The following is a 20047-nucleotide window of genomic DNA, read 5'->3' on the forward strand; positions in this document are numbered from 1 at the left end:
CGAGCAGTGACTTTTAGCGCACGCACATTTTGATATGCTTCTTCCTCCTTTGTTAGAAATGTAGTGTACATTACAGAACTATATACAGGTCCTTCTCAAAAAATTAGCATATTGTGATTAAAGTTCATTATTTTCCATAATGTAATGATAAAAATTAAACTTTCATATATTTTAGATTCATTGCACACCAACTGAAATATTTCAGGTCTTTTATTGTTTTTAATACCTGATGTTTTTGGCATACAGCTCATGAAAACCCAAAATTTCCTATCTCAAAAATTTGCATATTTTTCATCCGACCAATAATGAAAAGTGTTTTTTAATACAAAAAAAAATGTCAAACCTTCAAATAATTATGTTCAATTATGCACTCAATACTTGGTCGGGAATCCTTTTGCAGAAATGACTGCTTCAATGCGGCGTGGTATGGAGGCAATCAGCCTGTGGCACTGCTGAGGTGTTATGGAGGCCCAGGATGCTTCGATAGCGGCCTTAAGCTCATCCAGAGTGTTGGGTCTTTGCGTCTCTCAACTTTTGCTCTTCACAATATCCCCACAGATCTCTATGGGGTTCAGGTCAGGCGAGTTTGGCAGGCAATTGAGCACAGTAATACCATGGTCAGTAAACCATTTACCAGTGTTTTTGGCACTGTGAGCAGGTGCCAGGTCCGTGCTGAAAAACGAAATCTTCATCTCCATAAAGCTTTTCAGCCAGATGGAAGCATGAAGTGCTCCAAAATCTCCTGATAGCTAGCTGCATTGACCCTGCCCTTGATAAAACACAGGGACCAACACCAGCAGTCTGACATGGCACCCCAGACCATCACTGACTGTGGGTACTTGACACTGGACTTCAGGCATTTTGGCATTTCCTTCTCCCCAGTCTTCCATCCAGACTCTGGCACCTTGATTTCCGAATGACATGCAAAATTTGCTTTCATCCGAAAAAAGTACTTTGGACCACTGAGCAACAGGCACTTCTGCCGCTGTTTCTGGTTCAAAAGTGGCTTGACCTGGGGAATGCGGCACCTGTAGCCCATTTCCTGCACACGCCTGTGCACGGTGGCTCTGGATTGTTTCTACTCCAGACTCAGTCCCCACTGCTTCCGCAGGTCCCCCAAGGTCTGGAATCGGTCCTTCTCCACAATCTTCCTCAGGGTCCCGTTCACCTCTTCTCATTGTGCAGCGTTTTTTTGCCACACTTTTTTTTTCCTTCCCACAGACTTCCCACTGAGGTGCCTTGATACAGCACTCTGGGAACAGTCTATTCATTCAGAAATTTCTTTCTTCTGTGTCTTACCCTCTCGCTTGAGGGTGTCAGTGATGGCCTTCTGGACAGCCAGTCAGGTCGGCAGTCTTACCATGATTGCGGTTTTGAGTAATGAACCAGGCTGGGCATTTTTTAAAAGCCTCAGGAATCTTTTGTAGGTGTTTATAGTTAATTAGTTGATTCAGAGTGATTAGGTTTAATAGCTCGTTTAGAGAACCTTTTTCATGATATGCTAAGTTTTGAGATAGGAATTTTTCGGTTTTCATGAGCTGTATGCCAAAATCATCAGTATTAAAACAATAAAAGACCTGAAATATTTCAGTTGGTGTGCAATGAATCTAAAATATATGAAAGTTTAATTTTTTATCGTATTTTTTTTTTCACATTTATATTTAAAAAAACTAACATTTTACACAATTTTAACATTTATATTAAAGGTCGAACTGTGTGATCAAGGGTATTTTTTTATTCACACTTATATTGAAGCAAATTTTGATGTTATACATTTTGTACATTTCCAAAATTTAGTAATTGCAATGTTTGTTGGCAAACAAATGGCTTGATATAGTCTATTTGTACATTACCTGTTACATATTTGCTGTTTTATGAATCGTTTCATAATTTTTTTACTGCTTAATGTTACTGTTTTATTAGAGCAAGTTGTCGCGTGTTTTAAATTGCACACTTTGCGCAGTTTCTAAATTAAAATACATGTTGGCAAATAAAAAAAGCTTGATATTGCTGTTGCATGAATTATCTTATTGCGTTAATTATGTTTCATAATTGTTTTACTAGTTAACTTTGCAGCAAATTTTCATGTCTAAAATTCTATAAATTGGCAACGTATTCATATCAGTGTTTAAATTACAATCGCACTATTTCATGAATTATGTTTCAAAATTGTGTCCAAGTTACATACGTTGGCTATACATAACTAAAGCCAAAATACTACTACTACTACTACTACTAATAACTGGGTAAAAAGTGTGACAGCTAGCCCCAGACAGTTCTCAGTAACCTAAAAATCAGAAGAACATCTTTCTTTTTCAGTAATAATAATAACAACAACAGCTGGAGTAAAAATTGTGACAGCTTGTCCCAGTTTGCCCTATATCAGTATTTTTATTTTATTATATCTATTATTACATCACAAATGTACAGGAAATTGATAAATACCAGTTTGCGCTACTTCTGAAGTTCAACAGTAGGTGGAGACATAGGCCAAGGTTTTCTTTTTATTTATTTTTTAGAAATACATTACATACGAATTATCTGAGCGGACTATTTTTATTATTATTATTATTATTATTATTTATTTTTTAGAAATACATTACATACGAATTATCTGAGCGGACTATCTGAGTCTAACCAAAGAAGACATTAATAGTTTAAAAATAAATTAAAATAACCAAAAAAAGAAAAAAACAATAAAAAAAAATTCATTCTTTAACAGGCACAAGACAAAAAAAATCATTTAAAAAAAATCAATTTTATTTACAGTATTATGATATTTTCAAACAATAAACAGAAATTCATTCTTTAACAGGCACCAGAGGACACATTTCAGCAATGTCTGTGGCCACGTCCTTTAAAATCTTGCTCTGGTCTACAGTCTGCAGAATAGCTTTAAGATTGCACCAGAATACTCGCTGCTTGCGTTCATCTGCCGGCCACTCCAGGTATGTTTTCCGCCTAAGCAGCGTTCTTAACTTCAGAAACTTTTTGGGCAGAGAGTCTGGTGGTATGGGCTCCAACAGAACGAAGACCAGGGAGTCGTCGTTCACACTAATCGCCCTATGCTGGGCGAAGAATAGTTCATAGTTGCACCACTCGCTCTGCACAAAGTGTTTGGACAGGATGAAGAGGCTCTTGTAGCTGTCCTCCACACAATGGATTATATTGTCAACAATCCACATCCCAGGTTCAAAATCTCTCTCATGGACGCAAAGAGACAGGCCTGACCTTTCTAATTCAGGTACCAGCTGAGATCCCACCCAAACTGAGTCATGCTGGCTGTAGGAAATGAAGGCATGGTAGCGGAAGGTGGCATTTAGCAGTCGATCAGCCCTCTTATAGCCTCTCCTTTTCATTCGCATCCAAACCCAAAGCATTTTGGTGTACCAAATACCATCACAAGAATAAACAGTGATAGCCAGAGCAGTTCCTACCACAAATAACACCAATAGAACAACAGCAGCCTGCAAACCCGGTTGACAGGACAGCCATAACTCATCACACAAAACAAAAAACAGTTACTGTCACGACGGCGGGGTGCTGCAAGTGTAATCCTGGGGCCAATCTGAGAGAAGTGATTTATTAAATGCCGTCAAGAACCAAAAGGAATCACAATCACAGCTAAATGGATTATAGCCGGCTTTCAAAGTCCTCAGCTTGGGGAAACCTTCCATTGATTTTTGACTAATGAAAGTAACTGCGTTCTGGTCAATGTGCAGGCTTAATAACATAAGAGCCCGAAGATCCACCGGGATGACCTGTATGCTGTTAAAACTCAGATAGAGGTACGTTAATCTGGGAAACAATGATGAAATATTTAAAGGAATAACACTTATGCCTGTCTTCGAAAGGTCTATCTTCTGGAAGTATGGTGATAGGTAGCGAAATATGTCGTTTCCTAGATTGTTGTGGCTGAGACTCAACTCAATCAGGTGGGGAGGCCAAAAACACGGTTTGTCAATGGAAATAGAGTTGAAACTCAAGTCAAGAGACTCTAAGAACTTCATATCATTGACGTTTTTGGCAATCTCAGCGAGGTCGTTGAAACGGTTATGGCTTAGAGAGAGTTTTCTCAAGGCTGGAAACACTTTGTGTGATGAACATCCAAACCACCAGAAGCCACTCTCATCCAAGAGGTTGTCTGACAGGTCCAAGAGTTGTAGAGACTTAATGGCTGAAATTAGATTGCATGGAAGAATATTCATTCCGGTACCGGAGAACTTCAGGTAGGTTAGTTTGTTGACTAGTTCCATGCTCACGTTAAAAGTGGGGTAGTGGTACTGATGGTGGTGTACACCATCAAGCACAAACGCTCGTAGATTCGTGGTGTGATTCTGCTTTGGTAGCTGGAAGCCATCAGGGGTGTCCTCATTGTATGTGATGTTTAAAAACACTGTTTCCTCAAAAGATGATTTCCAAATATTTTTGAACAGTTTCACCATCACAGAGCTGTTGATCCAGGTGTCTACGATGCTTAAGTTACTGAGGACACGCAAATCTTTGAAAGCCATGAAAGGATCAGTCCTGATGGTACACTGGTCTGGAAACAACTTAACCAGCTGGATTTTTTTAGTTTGGGTTTGGTCAAAATCCATGATCATGTTACTGAAAATGTCGAAATGCTGGCAAAAAGTCACTTTCAGAACAACTCCCCATAATGATTTGAGTTGTGAAAAAGAGCCATTTTCATAGTTTTGCAGTTCCGTTCCATCTCCAAATATGAGTTTTTTCAAACTGATATTTTGAAGAGGAACAAAGTCATCCACATTAACAGAACTAGCATCTTTACTACCAATCGCAAGGATGGAAAGGTAACTTAAGTTACCAAATGAGCCTGGAAGTGCATAACTGGGATATGGATTGCTGGAAAGGTCTAGCATCCTTAGCTGGGGCAAATGCAAATTAGGAATGACGGTCAGCTGGTTGTAGGAGATGTTAAGTATTTTCATTTCAGAGTTGCTGCTGAAGGCATCAAGGGAGATGTATTGAAGTCCACAGTGTGTCACTTTGAGGAAGCAGAGATGGGTTAAACCAGACAGGTCACCGTGAACAATGCTGGCGATGTTGTTGTGGGACACATCGAAGTACTCTATGCTGTTTGATAAATGTGATGGAATCCTTGTTAGATTATTATTGGAAAGATCTTTTGTGTGCTCAGTCAAAGTGGAACAATATCCAGATTCTTCACCAAGTGCATTTAATGAAATCAGTAAGAGGCATGAGATAAGCACAGGCCAGATGGTGGACCACATCCTCTGAAAATAAAAAGGTATATATCTGTTAAATCATTAATTAATTATATATGCATTCATTTATTTTGCTAAATGTGCAGCTGAATAGCTAATGCACAAATACCTGTAAAATAATCTAATAAAAAATTATGATATGTAAATATAAAAATAAAAATGTAAATACATAATAAAAACAATATATTAAAAATATATTATATTTTACAGTTTCCTGTACTGTAGATTATTTTTTACATATAACATTATTAAAACATTAAATGACTGCTATGCACTTGCTTTAACAAAAAGAGAGAGAGAGAGAAAGAGATAATAAACAATACAAACAAACAATAAATAAATAAATAAATAAATTTACCTTAGATACAAAACATGAAAATTTGATGTTCAATAAATAGTTATGATTTTCCTCCTGTTCATTTACAGCTTGAGCTCTGCTGTGCACTTGATTGTGTGGCCTTATAAAGGCATGCCTGCACATGGTATTAACCATATTAACAAAAAAAAATTAAAAAATTCACAACGGTATTTTCCAGAGTACTTGAACTTCCCTAAATGCACAATACTCATCTTCTCTAAATGCCCAGAGGGAAATCTCGAATTAGTATAAAAACTATATCAATACATATCAAAAAGTATGCAGTACATTTAAAGTAATTTATATTAAATGTATCTACCACACATTTAGTTAGGTTAGTTTTGTTACTGAAAGGTCACATTTCAATATGACTTACCTTATGACTGCGCATTTGCGTATTTAAAACTTACTTTACTCACTCATGTTAATGCTTATGTTAAAGCTCAAGTCGGAACACCTTCCATCAGTGCTCTCTATTCAATTCCTATACTGTGTGTGTGTCTGTGTATATATATATATATATATATATATAGAGAGAGAGAGAGAGAGAGAGAGAGAGAGCACTTAAAGTGCTAGGATATCACTGAAAATGTTAATGCACTAATTAAAGGTCCATATGGGCCAGTCCAAACAGAGGATGCCAGGGATTAGTTTAATAATGAGATTTTAAATAGTTAACACCAGTCAAAATGATAATGGTTTCAGGAGGGAGAAATAACCACCAGTTGTGGTGACATTGCTAAGGTCAGGTGTAAAAGGGAAACGGTGGAGGGACTTTCCTTACTACTGTCTTACAAGAAAAGCTGTTTACATCTGACATGTGATTATGTACCTTTGTTTATATTATTAAAAATGAATTGATTAACAAAATAACTAAAATAAATGGTATGTTGAATTGTTCAATAAGAAATTGGATTTTTTAAAGGAATTCTGAACAAAGTACTGTATTTTGCTACTTGCTTTAGGATAAATGTGCTTTTCAGAACTCTCAGCAAAACATATTATCTGTTTGCTTTTTCTCCCTTCTTTCTCTATGCTTTGTTTTAAGTGTGTAATAAGTAGTGGCTTTTGGGATTTAAGTGTAAACTCTCCATAAAGTCTTAAGCAGGAATGGTGACAAGAAAGATTGGTTGATTCACGTGAAACAAGGAAAGGGAATATATAATTCTGTCTGCTTTTCAGAGAAATTGAAAAATCAGTCAGTGGTTACCTAAGTAATATATGACATCACAAAGTTATTAGCTTGGAAATTACCCTGTAGCTTGGCATTTACACTGTAATTTTAAAGAATGCCAATCATATGCTATAATCTTCCATAATGTGATGTGTGATCACCCCACATGTAACGATTTTTATATCTTTAATATTTTAATGAAAATAATTCACTCCAAAAGACACTAATTTGTGCACGACCAAATTAACTTTCCCTGATTTAGAAAAATAACATTTGAATACATTCTAATCATATTAATGTCACTAATAAAAACAGGTATAAATGTTACTGTTTAAAATAAGTTGGTAATGTAATAATTTGAATAAGTGTTGTTCCCCTGCTTTCATTATGTTTTTGGTTTTCCGAAAACACCCGAAAACTGTCGCTCAATTTATGGCGCCTTCGGTTTTCCGAAAATGGCCGAACGCAGAACAGCCGCTTTCCGGAAGATCCGGGTGCTGGGGCTTCAACATAAACAGCAATGGCGGAGGCAGCGGCAGCGGCAGCGTCAACAACGGCTCCCGCAGTTATCGGAGGCTGGACGAAGCACGTAACCTGCAGGTTAGTGAAAATCAGTCGAGGGACGCGGCTGTCGCAATATTAAACGGTCTCAAATATTAAACGCAACTGCCTGTCCGTGCGTTGACGGCGAGGCATCGGATAGCACCGCTGTCTTTGTGCTGAACTGGATGTCTGTGTGTGTGTGTGTGTGTGTGTGTGTGTGTGTGTGTGTGTGTGTGTGTGTGTGTGTGTGTGTGTGTGTGTGTGTGTGTGTGTGTGTTGTAACGCACCGAATCAGTGATCAGTCCGACATCGGCTGCTATTTGCGGTCCTTTCTTCCTCTGTGTGTGTGTGTTTATCTCTGCAACATCCGTGTAGGTGAAAAAACAAAACAACAACAACAACAACAACACGGCACTGCATCCTCCACATATGACAGTCAGTTTGACAGCAAAGAGTATTCAAGGAAGCCGTTTAAAAACCTTGAGTTTACCAATTTCAGCAGAAGCCACTGTGTCAGCCTTGATGATTTATGTATATGAAATCATGTACCAGGCTTTATCCAAGTCTAGTCATCATGACTGTACCAAATAACCTTTTTTTTACCAACATATCTAGTAGTATAGAATGCAAGTAACCTTAGGTGTTTTGTGTTTTCAAACCTAAGCAATAATGTTTACATTTGCACTGTTCTCAAATGTAACATGCACATATGAAGGGTTATTTGGGTCAAGCTGTTTATACAGTAAATGATGTGATCAGTGTATTACGAATCAGTCATAGGCTTTTTTAAGGCTCTGATGCTTATTAGTATGACATGAATATTGATCATTTTATGTTAGGATGCAATAAAGCAACCTTTGTTCATAGCTTCAGATATGAAAAATCCTATGCAGTGGGTTCTGTGTGAGTGTTGTCATATCAAGCTCAAAAAACATTTTCATTTGTAGGTATTTCATGCACGGGCTTTGCAAAGAGGGCGACAACTGTCGATATTTACACGACCTCAGCAGCTGCAAGCCAACCATGATCTGCAAGTTCTTTCAGAAAGGATGCTGTGCTTTTGGAGACCGTTGCAGGTAAGAGACACTGATGAAATGTTTAGATTCAAAATGTGCTTCAAAACAACCGCTGACTCTCTTGACTAGATCTGTGCAGATGTTACATAACATCAAAGGTAATGTAATCTGTATTTCTGTGTTCAGGGCCATAACACGCGACTGTGTTTAAATGTAGTAGCGGTAAGCAAGGCTTCTGAGAAGTGCTGTGTGTAGCTTCAGTACGTACCCGTGATATTTGAGAAGCAGAATTTTCAGTAAACAAGTACTTGAGTTTGTCGCTTTCTTAAAGGGATAGTTCCCACAAAAGATGTGTGAGTATCTTTTTTTCTGCCAAACAAACTGTCTTTTGACTCTTGATCTTTTAATTTTTGACTTAACTGTCACTTAAGAGATGCCAGATTAACTATTACAGGATCGAGTTGTGTTTGCATTTTACGCAGTGGCGTGCACAAGGAGGGAGCCCCTACCCCTTTTAATTGCCGACGCTAAAGTGCCCTTTCGGTCCGATCTAGGTGCCCCCGGACCGCGATTTCTACCAAGGGGAAGACTGTGAATGTGCACTCATAATGACACTCCGGAGGTCTGTGCACGCCACTGATTTAATGCATTTGTCTTACATTAATGTTGCCATTTTTTATATCTAAGGACACCAAGTGCACGACAAACTGGCCTACAAATGGACTGTTTGCATTTGTGTTGTATTAATGCTGTCTGTAGACATATGAATACCAAAATTAATGCAACACAAATGCAAATGGTCTGATTGTAGGCCGTTTCTTTTTGAGAGCAACTACTGGCGTTTAGATACCTTTAGACACTCAGAAAGAAATGGCCTACAAACAGACCACCTTTGGCCATTGCGGTCAAACGCATTGGCGCTGGAAGCAGTGTAAAAATTAGCCTGCGAGCTAGACAGTGCAGACGATGTTTGTCTCATATCTGTCTGCGGTCAAGTGTATCCCCATAGTAACTGCTGCCCCCAGCTCGGCAGTATGGGAATGTCTTTGTTTGCCGAGGCTGTTCTATGACAGCATTACATCTGACCGAGAGCTCCCTCTTGCTCAGGTTTCAGGGTCTTGAGCTTAAATATCTGATGTCTGGAGTCCAGATTGATGTCTGACAGAGTTGTATTGTCAGCTTTGTCAGATGTATGGGGAGGTGCAGTGATGCTTTTGTCCCCATATGGGGTTTACCGCATTATTGTTCCTGTGTTTTTTGGGAGAAAGTGGGGGCTGAGCTTTCATTAAGCGTGTGTAGAAAGGGCCTCAATGTATGCTTCATTATGGATGTATTCTCCTTTCCTGCTTTGTGTCTATCTCTTGCCGTCTCCTTCCATGTGCCCCCCCCCCCACATCCACCCCCACCAATCTGGGGGCCAAATAGAGCAGCACACTGCAGCCTGCATGGCAATTACATAACCCCAGTGTGTTAACATGCATCTCTCTCTCTCTGTCAGGTTCATTCGGTTCATTCTGCAGCCACTTGTGCTTCCACCGCTGTGTCATTTATTTATGCGACCTCCACATATAGGCGGACACACACACACAAACACACATTGGGCTAGAATAGAGCTGAAAGACCCAAGAGGTTTGAGGATGGAGGGGGTCTGTGGATGCTTAAGGAAAGCACTGAAGCATGTTTTGATGGGAAATAATGAGAAATATAAAGGTCAGAATCTAAACTATGACGACGTCATCAGGCTTGTTAGCTATCTTTAATAATAGTATGCTATGAGTGCTTTTTTGGGAACGGGTTCCTGTGATATTTCATTTAGAAATCATATTGTCATTCTTGTTTTAAAGTTTTATTTAAGTTTAAATGATTGATTTTTAAAAATATATTATTTTCTAATTATTTATTTTAGATTGTTGTTTATTATTATATATTATTTATTTGATTTTACTTACTAAATTGACTATTGATTCTGCAGCTCAAATTAAAGTGGTTTGATTTCCAGGGAACACATACATGCTGATAAAACGCATACTTTAAATGCTTGAATGCATAAAAAAAATAAAAAAAATAAAAATAAAAAAAAATAAAAAAAATAAAAATAAAAGCAACATGTAACTTAATACAAGTAGGTCTACAGATTAAATAAACAGCATGTACATATAATTTTATATTACTTATCAATTATAATAAGCTCTTTACTTATTACAAACACTGTAATGCTGTAAAAAAAATAACATTGGTGAATTGTATTTATAATTAAAACCTTATCATTACTTTATTGTCAAATTAAAATCTTGGCATTTTTCTCTTGAGGGATTCAAATGGATTGGTTATTGTCTTAAACAATTATTGCATGTGAGAACTTACTGTTCCTTACCAGCAATTATGTTGTCTGAAACATTTCCTGAGATGAAAGCAACCCAACACTACATTTAAAACTTGTTCTTGTACACTAGTAAGGTCGACTGGTTTACCTAGATTTGTTTTCTTGTGGTGTTGTTGAAATGTTTAGCCATTATGTTTTCATTAGCATGCTGAAGACTGTAGACAGTCTGCACTGTAAAACCCACTCGGAAATGATACATATTTAAATGAATCACTTCTGAAAGAGGCTAACTGCTGCATTATGATTGTGAACAAGACATGTACTCACCATGGTAACCAGACACACTTTTCAGGTTTGTGACTGTATCAGCTTGAGAAAAAAAAATATCACCATTGGGAAACTCCCGGACACCTAAGACAGAAAAACACACGGGCGCTTAATGATTCTAATGTGCTAACACCTGTCTAAAATAGTTTATCTGAACACACTGTTTTAATATGTTATACTAGTAAAAGTGTAATAACATTGCATAACTATTACAGACTACAGAGAACAACTTTTTAATTCAGCAGCTTTCATTTCAGAGATAAACTATGTAAGCCTAAGGGGGGCATTTTTATTGCATGGCTTACCTGGTGTATCAGTCCATATTTTATTGTATTTTCATTAAATTTGCATTGTGCCTCAGGTATGAACATAGCAAACCTGCCAAGCAAGACGAAGTCCCTAGTTCTAAGCCGTCGATGCCGCTGACCGCTGCTCCCCTTGCTGGCACTCCTGATCCCGTATCTGATGGGCCAGGTGGTACGACCGACGCACAGGAGAAGCCCCAAGGCTTGGGGGCAGTGGACTGGGTCAATGCTGCCGAGTTTGTGCCAGGGCAGCCCTACTGTGGGAGGGGTGAGTGTAGCAAGGGAAAGTGTTCAGTTGTCATTGCCAAGACAATCTGTAAAAACACAGTGCCAGCAGATAAGCCAAGCATTCGTTGTACAATATGAAGGCTGTTTTACAATTAGGCTTTTATTTCTAATCTGTTTGTCTGACCAATGCTTTGGTTTGTCATAATAATGCTGTCACTATTGTGGTAGTTACTGTTTTTGTGGCATGCTTCTTCATTGCTGTATACAAGAACCAAAGGAACTGATTTTCACTTCCTGGAAAATAAATTAGAAAAAATGTATCTGGAATCTCTTACTTTGATTCTTTGAAAGGCAGATTGGGCTTGAACTAGCTAAAACTTTTCAATACGTTTTTGTAAATAATTAAATAATGTATTGTTAACTCTTTACAATAAGCTTCAATTTGTTAACATTAATAAATGCTGTAAAAGTATTGTTCATTAATATATAATGCATTAACTAACAAACCTTATTGTAAAGTGTTACCAATTCATTTTACCATATAGTTAGTGTTGCAGTTACACTTATGCATTTGTCAAGTGCTTTTATCCAAAGCGAGTACATTCAAGCTACACATTTTATCAGTTACGGGAAAGCATATCGTATTTACTTAATGATGTGCAACGAATTCGATCATTGGCACTCGATTGAGCCATTAATGGAATCTGTGTTGCAGAACTCCAGACGGACAGCACTCTTCTATAATAGTATAGAAATTACACTAAAATAACACTGCTATGTTGTAATGTAGCCCATTAAATGTAGGCTTTTTACAGTTGCCAAGCAACATAGCAACCTGGCACATTCTTATAGAACATGTGTGCATTTATCGCCATTTTATGACTACTTCAAACGTGGCGCATACAATCAGAACTATCCGTTTTAAAATGCAGCATAAATAATCATCCCCCTTACTAAAGTTTGACTGACTCTGCAGACGCAGCAGAGCTCAGGCTGTGCTCTACAAGTGTGCTCTCTTGTTCTTGCTGGCCCAGACCCTCTTCCATTTATCTTAAATGGTGACTTCATCAGCAAAGATCTGAAGGAACAGTGCTGTTTCTTTCCTAGTCTTTGGGTGGCAGCCAAAACTCCTACATTCAAGAAAGCAGGTGCTTTCCTTACAGCGTTTACTGTGGTAGACCACATTACGAAACCATCAAATACATCAATAAATCTTACGGTTTCTTTCTTGCAAATTTCTTCGTCTCAGTCTGAAGGACTGGATTTTTTTTGATCCATTCTGTCATTTGTGGTGTCATCTTTAGATTGTAAACAAAAAGATCGGTGTCCTTCAGCCCACACCACAATAATGTGGTTGATTTCCTATCCCTATCCCAGGAACTTGGTTGTTAAATCTTACAATATTTGTTCTCCCTGCAGCTGACCCAGTGCCGTCAGAGGGGCCTGGACCTCTCATCGAAGAAGAGTATGAGAAAGAAATAGCTAACAAAGAAATGAAGAAACAGCTTTGCCCGTACGCCGCTGTTGGCGAATGTCGCTATGGCCTCAACTGCGCCTACCTCCATGGAGACGTTTGCGACATGTGCGGCCTACAGGTTCTCCACCCTTCCGACACCTCCCAGCGCTCGCAACACATCAGGGTGAGTAGCGAACTTGCATTTTTTACGCAGACTATTTTCATTTTCTGAACGTTTTAGAGGAAAATCTTGTGTTGTTTGTTTTCACGGCAGGCCTGCATTGAAGCTCACGAGAAGGACATGGAAATCTCGTTTGCCATCCAGCGTAGTAAAGACATGATGTGTGGCGTGTGCATGGAGGTGGTGTTCGAGAAAACCAACCCCAGCGAACGCCGTTTCGGCATCCTCTCCAACTGCAGCCACTGCTACTGTCTCAAGTGCATCAGGAAATGGCGGAGCGCCAAGCAGTTCGAGAGCAAGATCATAAAGTAAGACTGTCCTCAAGATAATTAAACGTGTATTAAGTTAAATAGGATTCTGGGGAATTGATCTTCAATCATTTTGAATATTATGACCGTTATTTTAGGATGATCATCTCTAATTGTAATTTTCCACCTCTTCTTTTAAAGATCAGTGCTGGTATAAAAGGAAGAACCATATTTTTAGTGACAAATCAATGTGTTCCCAATCAGGTCCTGCCCAGAGTGTCGAATCACATCGAACTTTGTCATACCAAGCGAATACTGGGTGGAGGACAAGGAGGAGAAGCAGAAACTAATTCAGAAATACAAGGATGGCATGGGGTACACAATTGAGAATTTTACTGATTAAAGTAATAGTTAAATAGTAATAATGAAATTCTGTCATTTACTCACCCTATTGTCGTTTGCCTTCCATGGAACACAAAAGATGACTTTCTGAAGAGTATTCTGGACACTCTTATCCATATAATGAAAGTAAAGTGGGCTGGGATTGTGAAGAAAATGACAATATGCACCATTAATATTTTTCACTTTACGAGTGCACTATATTCCAGATCTTCTGAAGTCATACTACAACTCGGTGTGATAAACAGACATTTAGCCTTGAAAAATCTCTCCCTCCGCTGTAGTTCTCAAATCAAATTTAATATTAAGTTTTTTAAATCAATTTTCATGATAAATGTGAGAACCGATTCTGTTGCTTCAGTGGTTTTAAATGGCTTTGATGTGTAATTTTTGAATGCCATGCAGATTTTGTAGTCATTTGGTGGAGGAAAACATTAAGATAAGTAAATGACAGAACTGTTATTTTTGGGTGTACCGTCGTTTTAAGCCCGAAGCATTTTATGATTCATTTGTTGAGCTAATCAGCTTTGTCCATCTTCATTCCCAGGAGTAAACCATGCCGATATTTTGATGAAGGCCGTGGGACCTGTCCGTTTGGAGCCAACTGCTTTTACAAGCATGCTTTTCCTGATGGGCGTCTGGAAGAGCCTCAACCCCAGAGGAGACAGACTGGCTCTAACGGAAGAAACCGGGTAAAGCTTCTACTGAAGCCTAACGGCTATATTCTCCCAATGTTAGTGCCAAACTGAAAATTTCGTCACGTTGAAAGCATATCGTATTTACTTAAAGATGTGCAATGAATTCGATCATTGGCACTCGATTGAGTCATTAATGGAATCTGTGTTGCAGAACTCCAGACGGACGCCACTCTGGGATCTTTTCGACGAGCGGGAGAACAGCGACTCCTTCGACAACGAAGACGAGATGGTGACGTTCGAGCTCAGCGAGATGCTCCTCATGCTTCTGGCTGCCGGAACCGACGATGATGTCACCGACTCCGAAGATGAGTGGGACTTGTTCCACGAAGAGCTGGACGATTACTACGAGCTATACCTATAGCAGGCCTCCTTCCGTCCTTCGCTAACTCCCTCCTAGACTAACCCTTGTCCCTATTTACTCTGTTTCTATCCCTATTAGAAACTAAACAGAACTGTCTTGTGTGACTGATGGGCAGTAGTGTCTTTTTTCCCCTGTGTTGTGGCAGTGCCTTTCAGCAGGCCATTAAAACGATTAATTCATTTCAAATTCAATGAATGAATATAAAACACACGTCAAAAGACATAAAAAAAAAAAAAGCTCTTGTGTTAAAAAATATTTTCTAGAAAGCCTTCTCCATCATGTGAGTATGTCCATGTCTGGTTAATGTACTAGAATAAGTATAAAGAGCAAAAACAAAAGTAATTAAAAAAAAATTGCAAGAAAGGACACTAAGTTATACAGTATATAAAATTGGAAAGATATATCTAACAAACCTTACTGAGTTTATCTCAGGTGTGGGTTTGACATGTTTATTATTGACTGTGAGGATACAGCAACTGTGTATGACTTCACTAACTGGTGGCTGTTAATGCTTCTGATATTTTTGAAATATCTCCTCTTCTCATGCACTGATTCTGAATGGGTGGGAGGTGGTGGTGGCGGGGAGCTTCCTGGAGGTCACAAATGCACTCGTCAGCGTTCACACGGACAACTCGTGACATTTATCCTTAAATGTAATGTCCTTTTGTTTCGCTCTCTATTAAATTATCCACGGAGTTGTTTTTTTGTACCTGTTTAGCTGTACCTTATTAGCTGTGGTATCCCATGGGAAGTCCCTACGAACTGAGTGCGCTGATAATTTGTGAATCTGGACTCCCAAAAGCAGACTTAAATGCGTTCAAATATGAAGCTGAATGTTCATCAGTTTAACTGTCTATTAATTGTAAATCTGTTTTGCTTCAGTGAATATTGCATATTAAGATCAGCTGGCAGTAGTCAAACCACAAACACCCAATTGTTATTCGGTTCTTGTCGAACTTGGTCGATATGCATATGTTTATACAAAAATGTGCTTGTTTTCTATGGTTCAGAACCATCCAATGTAACTTGAAATTAAAGTTTATTATAAAATTTTTCAGGTGTCTATGGATATTTATGTGAATGTTATTGACGGATTGATCATATTAAGCCTAAGAGATATAAAGTATCCAGGGTATTTTAGTTGCCTCTTTAGTTCTGTGTAATGGAGAATAGCCTACTGTCATGGTTTTTGATTTAGCAGTTATGCTGTGGGCTTATTGGAGGTTGATGGCTGTTTAAAAAAAGTCTTTTGTTCTTGCCTAAAGTAAAAAAAAAAAAACATTTAGAAAACAATGGTTTAATGTTATAAATCTTTTACAGATCAGCATTAAGAATACAGCCGAAATGCACTGTAACAAACTGCAGCATTTTTAATGAAACAATGCTCAGACTCTTATAAATAATGATACTCATTATGTTCATACTAGGCTTCTGATGTCCTACATCAGGCTTCTGTGAGTGATTACGCTTCAATGCACATCATCTTTAAGATAAATGTGACTGTCTATAAAAGCATTGCTTTGGAGAGGCCTTTTGCATTTTACTAGTTTTCCATTTTTATGGAAGCTGTTTTGTGAAAGACACATCATATATCAACATTATTCTTATTTTATCTACATTATCTCTCCAGAAACAAAGCATCTTTGAATAAAATGCGTTGCAGGTTTATTCTGAGATTGCACCCATTTTATAAATGATTAGAATTACTAATAATTTAAATAAAAACTTATTACACCAAGTATACGTTTTATCTTGTTAAACATATAATATTAATTTAATTTGTGAAGGTAATCTTTTACTTTTTCCACATTTTTTAATCAAAATTTTCAACATTTTAATTAAAACAAAAATCGTATTTTATGTATGTATGCTTGTATTGTAAGGTAAATTACAGATAAGAAAAAAAATACTGTTGCATTTTTTATATTCTTCTATAATTTATATACTGTATAATCTATTTTGTAATATTTAAATGGCTATTTGGTGAAATCGACTAATAGGCCTAGGCTATCAATCACGAAAAGAAAAATATTTTAATCATTTTAAACGGGGAGATGAAATGTTTAAAACATATATTCATATTTTTAACGAATATCAGATTCGAAGATTTAATTATCACTTTATTATTTATCAGTTTTAATTGGGAGGGATTCTGTAAGTGCACGTTCCATTCCAACGCAATTCCATAACGGGATTTCCTCCTCTGCCCCCCTTGAGCGGCTATCGTTACACCAGCAGAGCCAAAACAAGTCAGGAGGAGAAGGCATGAATACAATGACTGCTGAAATCATAAAAGACATCTCCCAGCCCGACTCACCCGTCTCCTCAGCACCAGAAAACGGACAGCTGTTGTTCATCCGAAGCGTCGCGTCCAGGAGGGACACGCAGACCACCAGCGGCAGCGCCAACCTCGAGGAGGGCAGCTCCCAGCCCCTGGTCTCCTCCTCAGCCACAGCTCAGCCCCAGTCTTACACCATGACATCGAGCGAATTCATGCAGTCCACCCCTGTGTTCGTGCAGAGGTCTAATAAGAACCTGTTTTATAAGATCCTGTGTTTCCTCGTGCTCGTTCTCCAAGGAGGCATGTTGGATTTCTACCTCATAATTTTCACGGATCTCTACTGGTGCTCGTGGATAGCCACGGATCTGGTGGTTATATCGGGTTGGGCGATCTTCTTCATGAAGAACGCCAGGAGTAAGCGAGAACGAGCTTGCGGTTTCCACCAGAAGAGCTCCATCTTCGGATGCAACCTCGGGGAGTTCACCTTCGCGTACCTGGCATGGCTCATCTACGTGATCGCGTCCACCCCGAAAGTGGTGCTCGTCCTGGAAACGTCCATCCTCGATCTGATCGCCCTTAAGGTGCCATTTGGCATCACCGGGTTTAAAATAACCATGCTGCTGTGCGCGCCTTTGCTTTACTGCCTCATCAACTCCATCATTGAAGATCCAAACGGCTCCACGCGCTTTCACTCCCAAAGCTGCTTCATGAGCACCTGCTTAGACATCCTGGACAGCTTCACACTGGTGGAACTGCTCCTTAAAAACGAAATCCCCAACATATACCTTAGGTACACGGTTATATCCGTGTACTTCATCGCACTGGGCGTTCCGGTTGTTTGGCTTTACGAGTTGACGGCCTCAGAGATGAACTGTCGCTGGATATGGGCGAGGTTCTTCACCGGAGTGCTGCTCAACGCACCGCTCTTGGTGGTCAGATGTTTCCTCGTCTTTGTTTATAAAACGCCCATATCGGTTTTCATGTTCAAGAACATCTTCTTCTTGGGGTGTAAGTGCCTGGAGCTGGTTGAACAGTGCACGTCCTTAAGAGGTGTCCGAAGGTTTGCACGTGGACGCGGGGGTAACCCAGCCCAGTTCTCCCACTGCGTTTCCGAAAACGACATGTGTCCTCACGGCTATGTGAACACGCTGGCTGTCAATACTCAGTCGTAGATGCTCACTAGGGACTGGCTTTGTCCGGCCAGGGGCCACGTAGGCTACTACACGTGTGCATCAGCCCTTTTAAGGGGAGGTACTACAGAGGTGCTAACATTCCTTTCCTTTTAATCAAAATGAAGATAAAACACACAAATCAATTAATAAATACATAAATAAAATGTATTGCTATACTGTGATTGTGAGGTACGGTCAGCTGCGAGCGTTAAAATTGTCAAAACGTATTTTAGTATTACAAATCACAAGGTAATAAAAATATTTTGTTTATAACTTCTTAACAGAAACGCAGTATGCAAATTAGCCATCATGTAAATTTCACAGGTGTGCATAATATAACAAGTGAACTCCACAAAAATGAATGTGTTTGTGTGATTAACTCACTGGTTGCTACTGTTTGCAATTTTTTTTTTAGCAAATTAATAAAACAACAACCCACCTGACAATTACCAACAATAAGCAAAATTAGGATTCTGTACAAAACTTGAAAAATTAGGTTTATTAGGCATTGGCCTAAATCCAAAATATAATTAAAATCAGAAAAACCCAAAAAATCCAAAATATCAAACATAACCAAAATAAACACATATAATTCAGAATGTCAAATCTAACCAAAATACACATTTATGCCTGTAGTGTCAAATCTAACCAAAATACACATTTATGCCTGTAGTACCTCTCCTTATGAACACCCCGTCGTTCTTCTCCACTCTCAACTGGTGCTACAACCAAGCCACTCAATGTGCCAATGAAAAACATTCCCACCTGTGACCTCTGCAGTATATATGAATTGGGACGTGACTGTCAACCAGTGCTTATATAATGATATGAGAATCTTTGATTTGCACTTGTTTTGTGAGGCACTTTAATTACGTGAGGATTATTCAGCTGAGAAAAGGTTATAAGTGCAATGTTGTATAATTTATTTTCTATGTAAAAATGTCCTTAACTGACAGTAGGCTCATGTAGACACGTTTATAGTGTTTTCAGACACCTTGTCAAGAGATATACCCAATTGCACTCGTCAAAAGTGTAAATATGCCTTGTGACTTGTTAGGCTTGATGTACACTTCAAATTGTGAATGTGATGTAGTCCTTTCCTATTTGAAATACTTTGTCAGTGGCAATGGTACTTAGGAATGTAAAAAAGCTGAACGGTGTATGATATGGATTCATAATGTTCCTTTATGTAATAATAGGCTACTCTAAGCATAGACCCTATGAGGATAACTGTAATCCATCTTTAATGACCAAACTCCATTGCTGGTCGCAACCAGCCGTATCACCAACATCAGTTTGTACAAGGCTACCTCTCTTTACAGAACCTCATGGTTGAAATCACAAACTAGTCTGTTTTTCTGCTCAATTTCAGATGCTGTTTTATTCATGCCATTAAATGAACTATGATTATCACAATTAATAACATTTTGATCATGACAATTATAGTGCTGATAGACTTCAAGAGGACATTATTTATTAATATATACATGCAGTGCATTTATGTCTAAATGAGAATCTAAATATGCATACGTCCAAGTTCATTACTTACACTAAGTTTACACTAGGAACTTAACAAATATGTCAAAACTTAATATCCATGTTTCTCAATGCAAGTCTCCACCAAAATGGAAAATTCTATCAATATTTACACACCCTCATGTCGTTTCAGACCTGAATGGCTTGCTTTCTTCTGTGCAACACAAACAAAGATATTTTAAATAATGTTTT

General features: G+C 38.4%; 3 protein-coding genes across 4 annotated transcripts; 2 read left to right on the forward strand and 1 right to left on the reverse strand.

The window, feature by feature from the left end:
- Positions 1-2762: 2762 nt before the first annotated feature.
- LOC109066600 (toll-like receptor 1) lies at positions 2763-11353 on the reverse strand. Its single transcript, XM_042739160.1, is given in 2 exon segments — positions 2763-5258; positions 10991-11353. Coding segments are annotated over 2 exon segments (2460 nt in total). The 5' UTR covers positions 10994-11353; the 3' UTR covers positions 2763-2801.
- LOC109066545 (probable E3 ubiquitin-protein ligase makorin-1) lies at positions 7247-15920 on the forward strand. 2 transcript variants are annotated; one of them, XM_042739180.1, is made up of 8 exons: positions 7247-7381; positions 8272-8400; positions 11352-11563; positions 12943-13163; positions 13254-13468; positions 13673-13783; positions 14355-14540; positions 14657-15920. In XM_042739180.1, the coding sequence occupies exons 1-8, from the start codon at positions 7302-7304 to the stop codon at positions 14736-14738; spliced, it is 1236 nt and encodes a 411-aa protein (XP_042595114.1). In that variant the 5' UTR covers positions 7247-7301; the 3' UTR covers positions 14739-15920. The 2 variants fall into 2 exon arrangements, with proteins under 2 accessions (XP_042595114.1, XP_018939122.2); XM_019083577.2 differs by having other exon boundaries at positions 14355-14499.
- Positions 15921-17085: 1165 nt separating this feature from the next.
- Positions 17086-18319, forward strand: LOC109066556 (transmembrane protein 121B-like). Its single transcript, XM_042739194.1, has one exon. It carries the CDS (start codon positions 17132-17134, stop codon positions 18317-18319), a length of 1188 nt encoding a protein of 395 aa, XP_042595128.1. The 5' UTR covers positions 17086-17131.
- The last annotated feature ends 1728 nt before the right edge of the window (positions 18320-20047 follow it).

The sequence above is a fragment of the Cyprinus carpio genome, chromosome A4 (genome assembly GCF_018340385.1).
Source record: "Cyprinus carpio isolate SPL01 chromosome A4, ASM1834038v1, whole genome shotgun sequence".
In the NCBI taxonomy this organism is placed as follows: domain Eukaryota; kingdom Metazoa; phylum Chordata; class Actinopteri; order Cypriniformes; family Cyprinidae; genus Cyprinus; species Cyprinus carpio.

Excerpts from the sequence above, each read along its gene's own strand:
- LOC109066545 (XM_019083577.2), top strand. The coding sequence starts at position 7,302 with ATGGCGGAGGCAGCGGCAGCGGCAGCGTCAACAACGGCTCCCGCAGTT. Across the intron at positions 11,564-12,942 it reads GCAGCCCTACTGTGGGAGGG|CTGACCCAGTGCCGTCAGAG; the intron begins GTGAGTGTAGCA and ends TTCTCCCTGCAG. Across the intron at positions 13,469-13,672 it reads TTCGAGAGCAAGATCATAAA|GTCCTGCCCAGAGTGTCGAA; the intron begins GTAAGACTGTCC and ends GTTCCCAATCAG.
- LOC109066556 (XM_042739194.1), top strand. The coding sequence starts at position 17,132 with ATGAATACAATGACTGCTGAAATCATAAAAGACATCTCCCAGCCCGAC.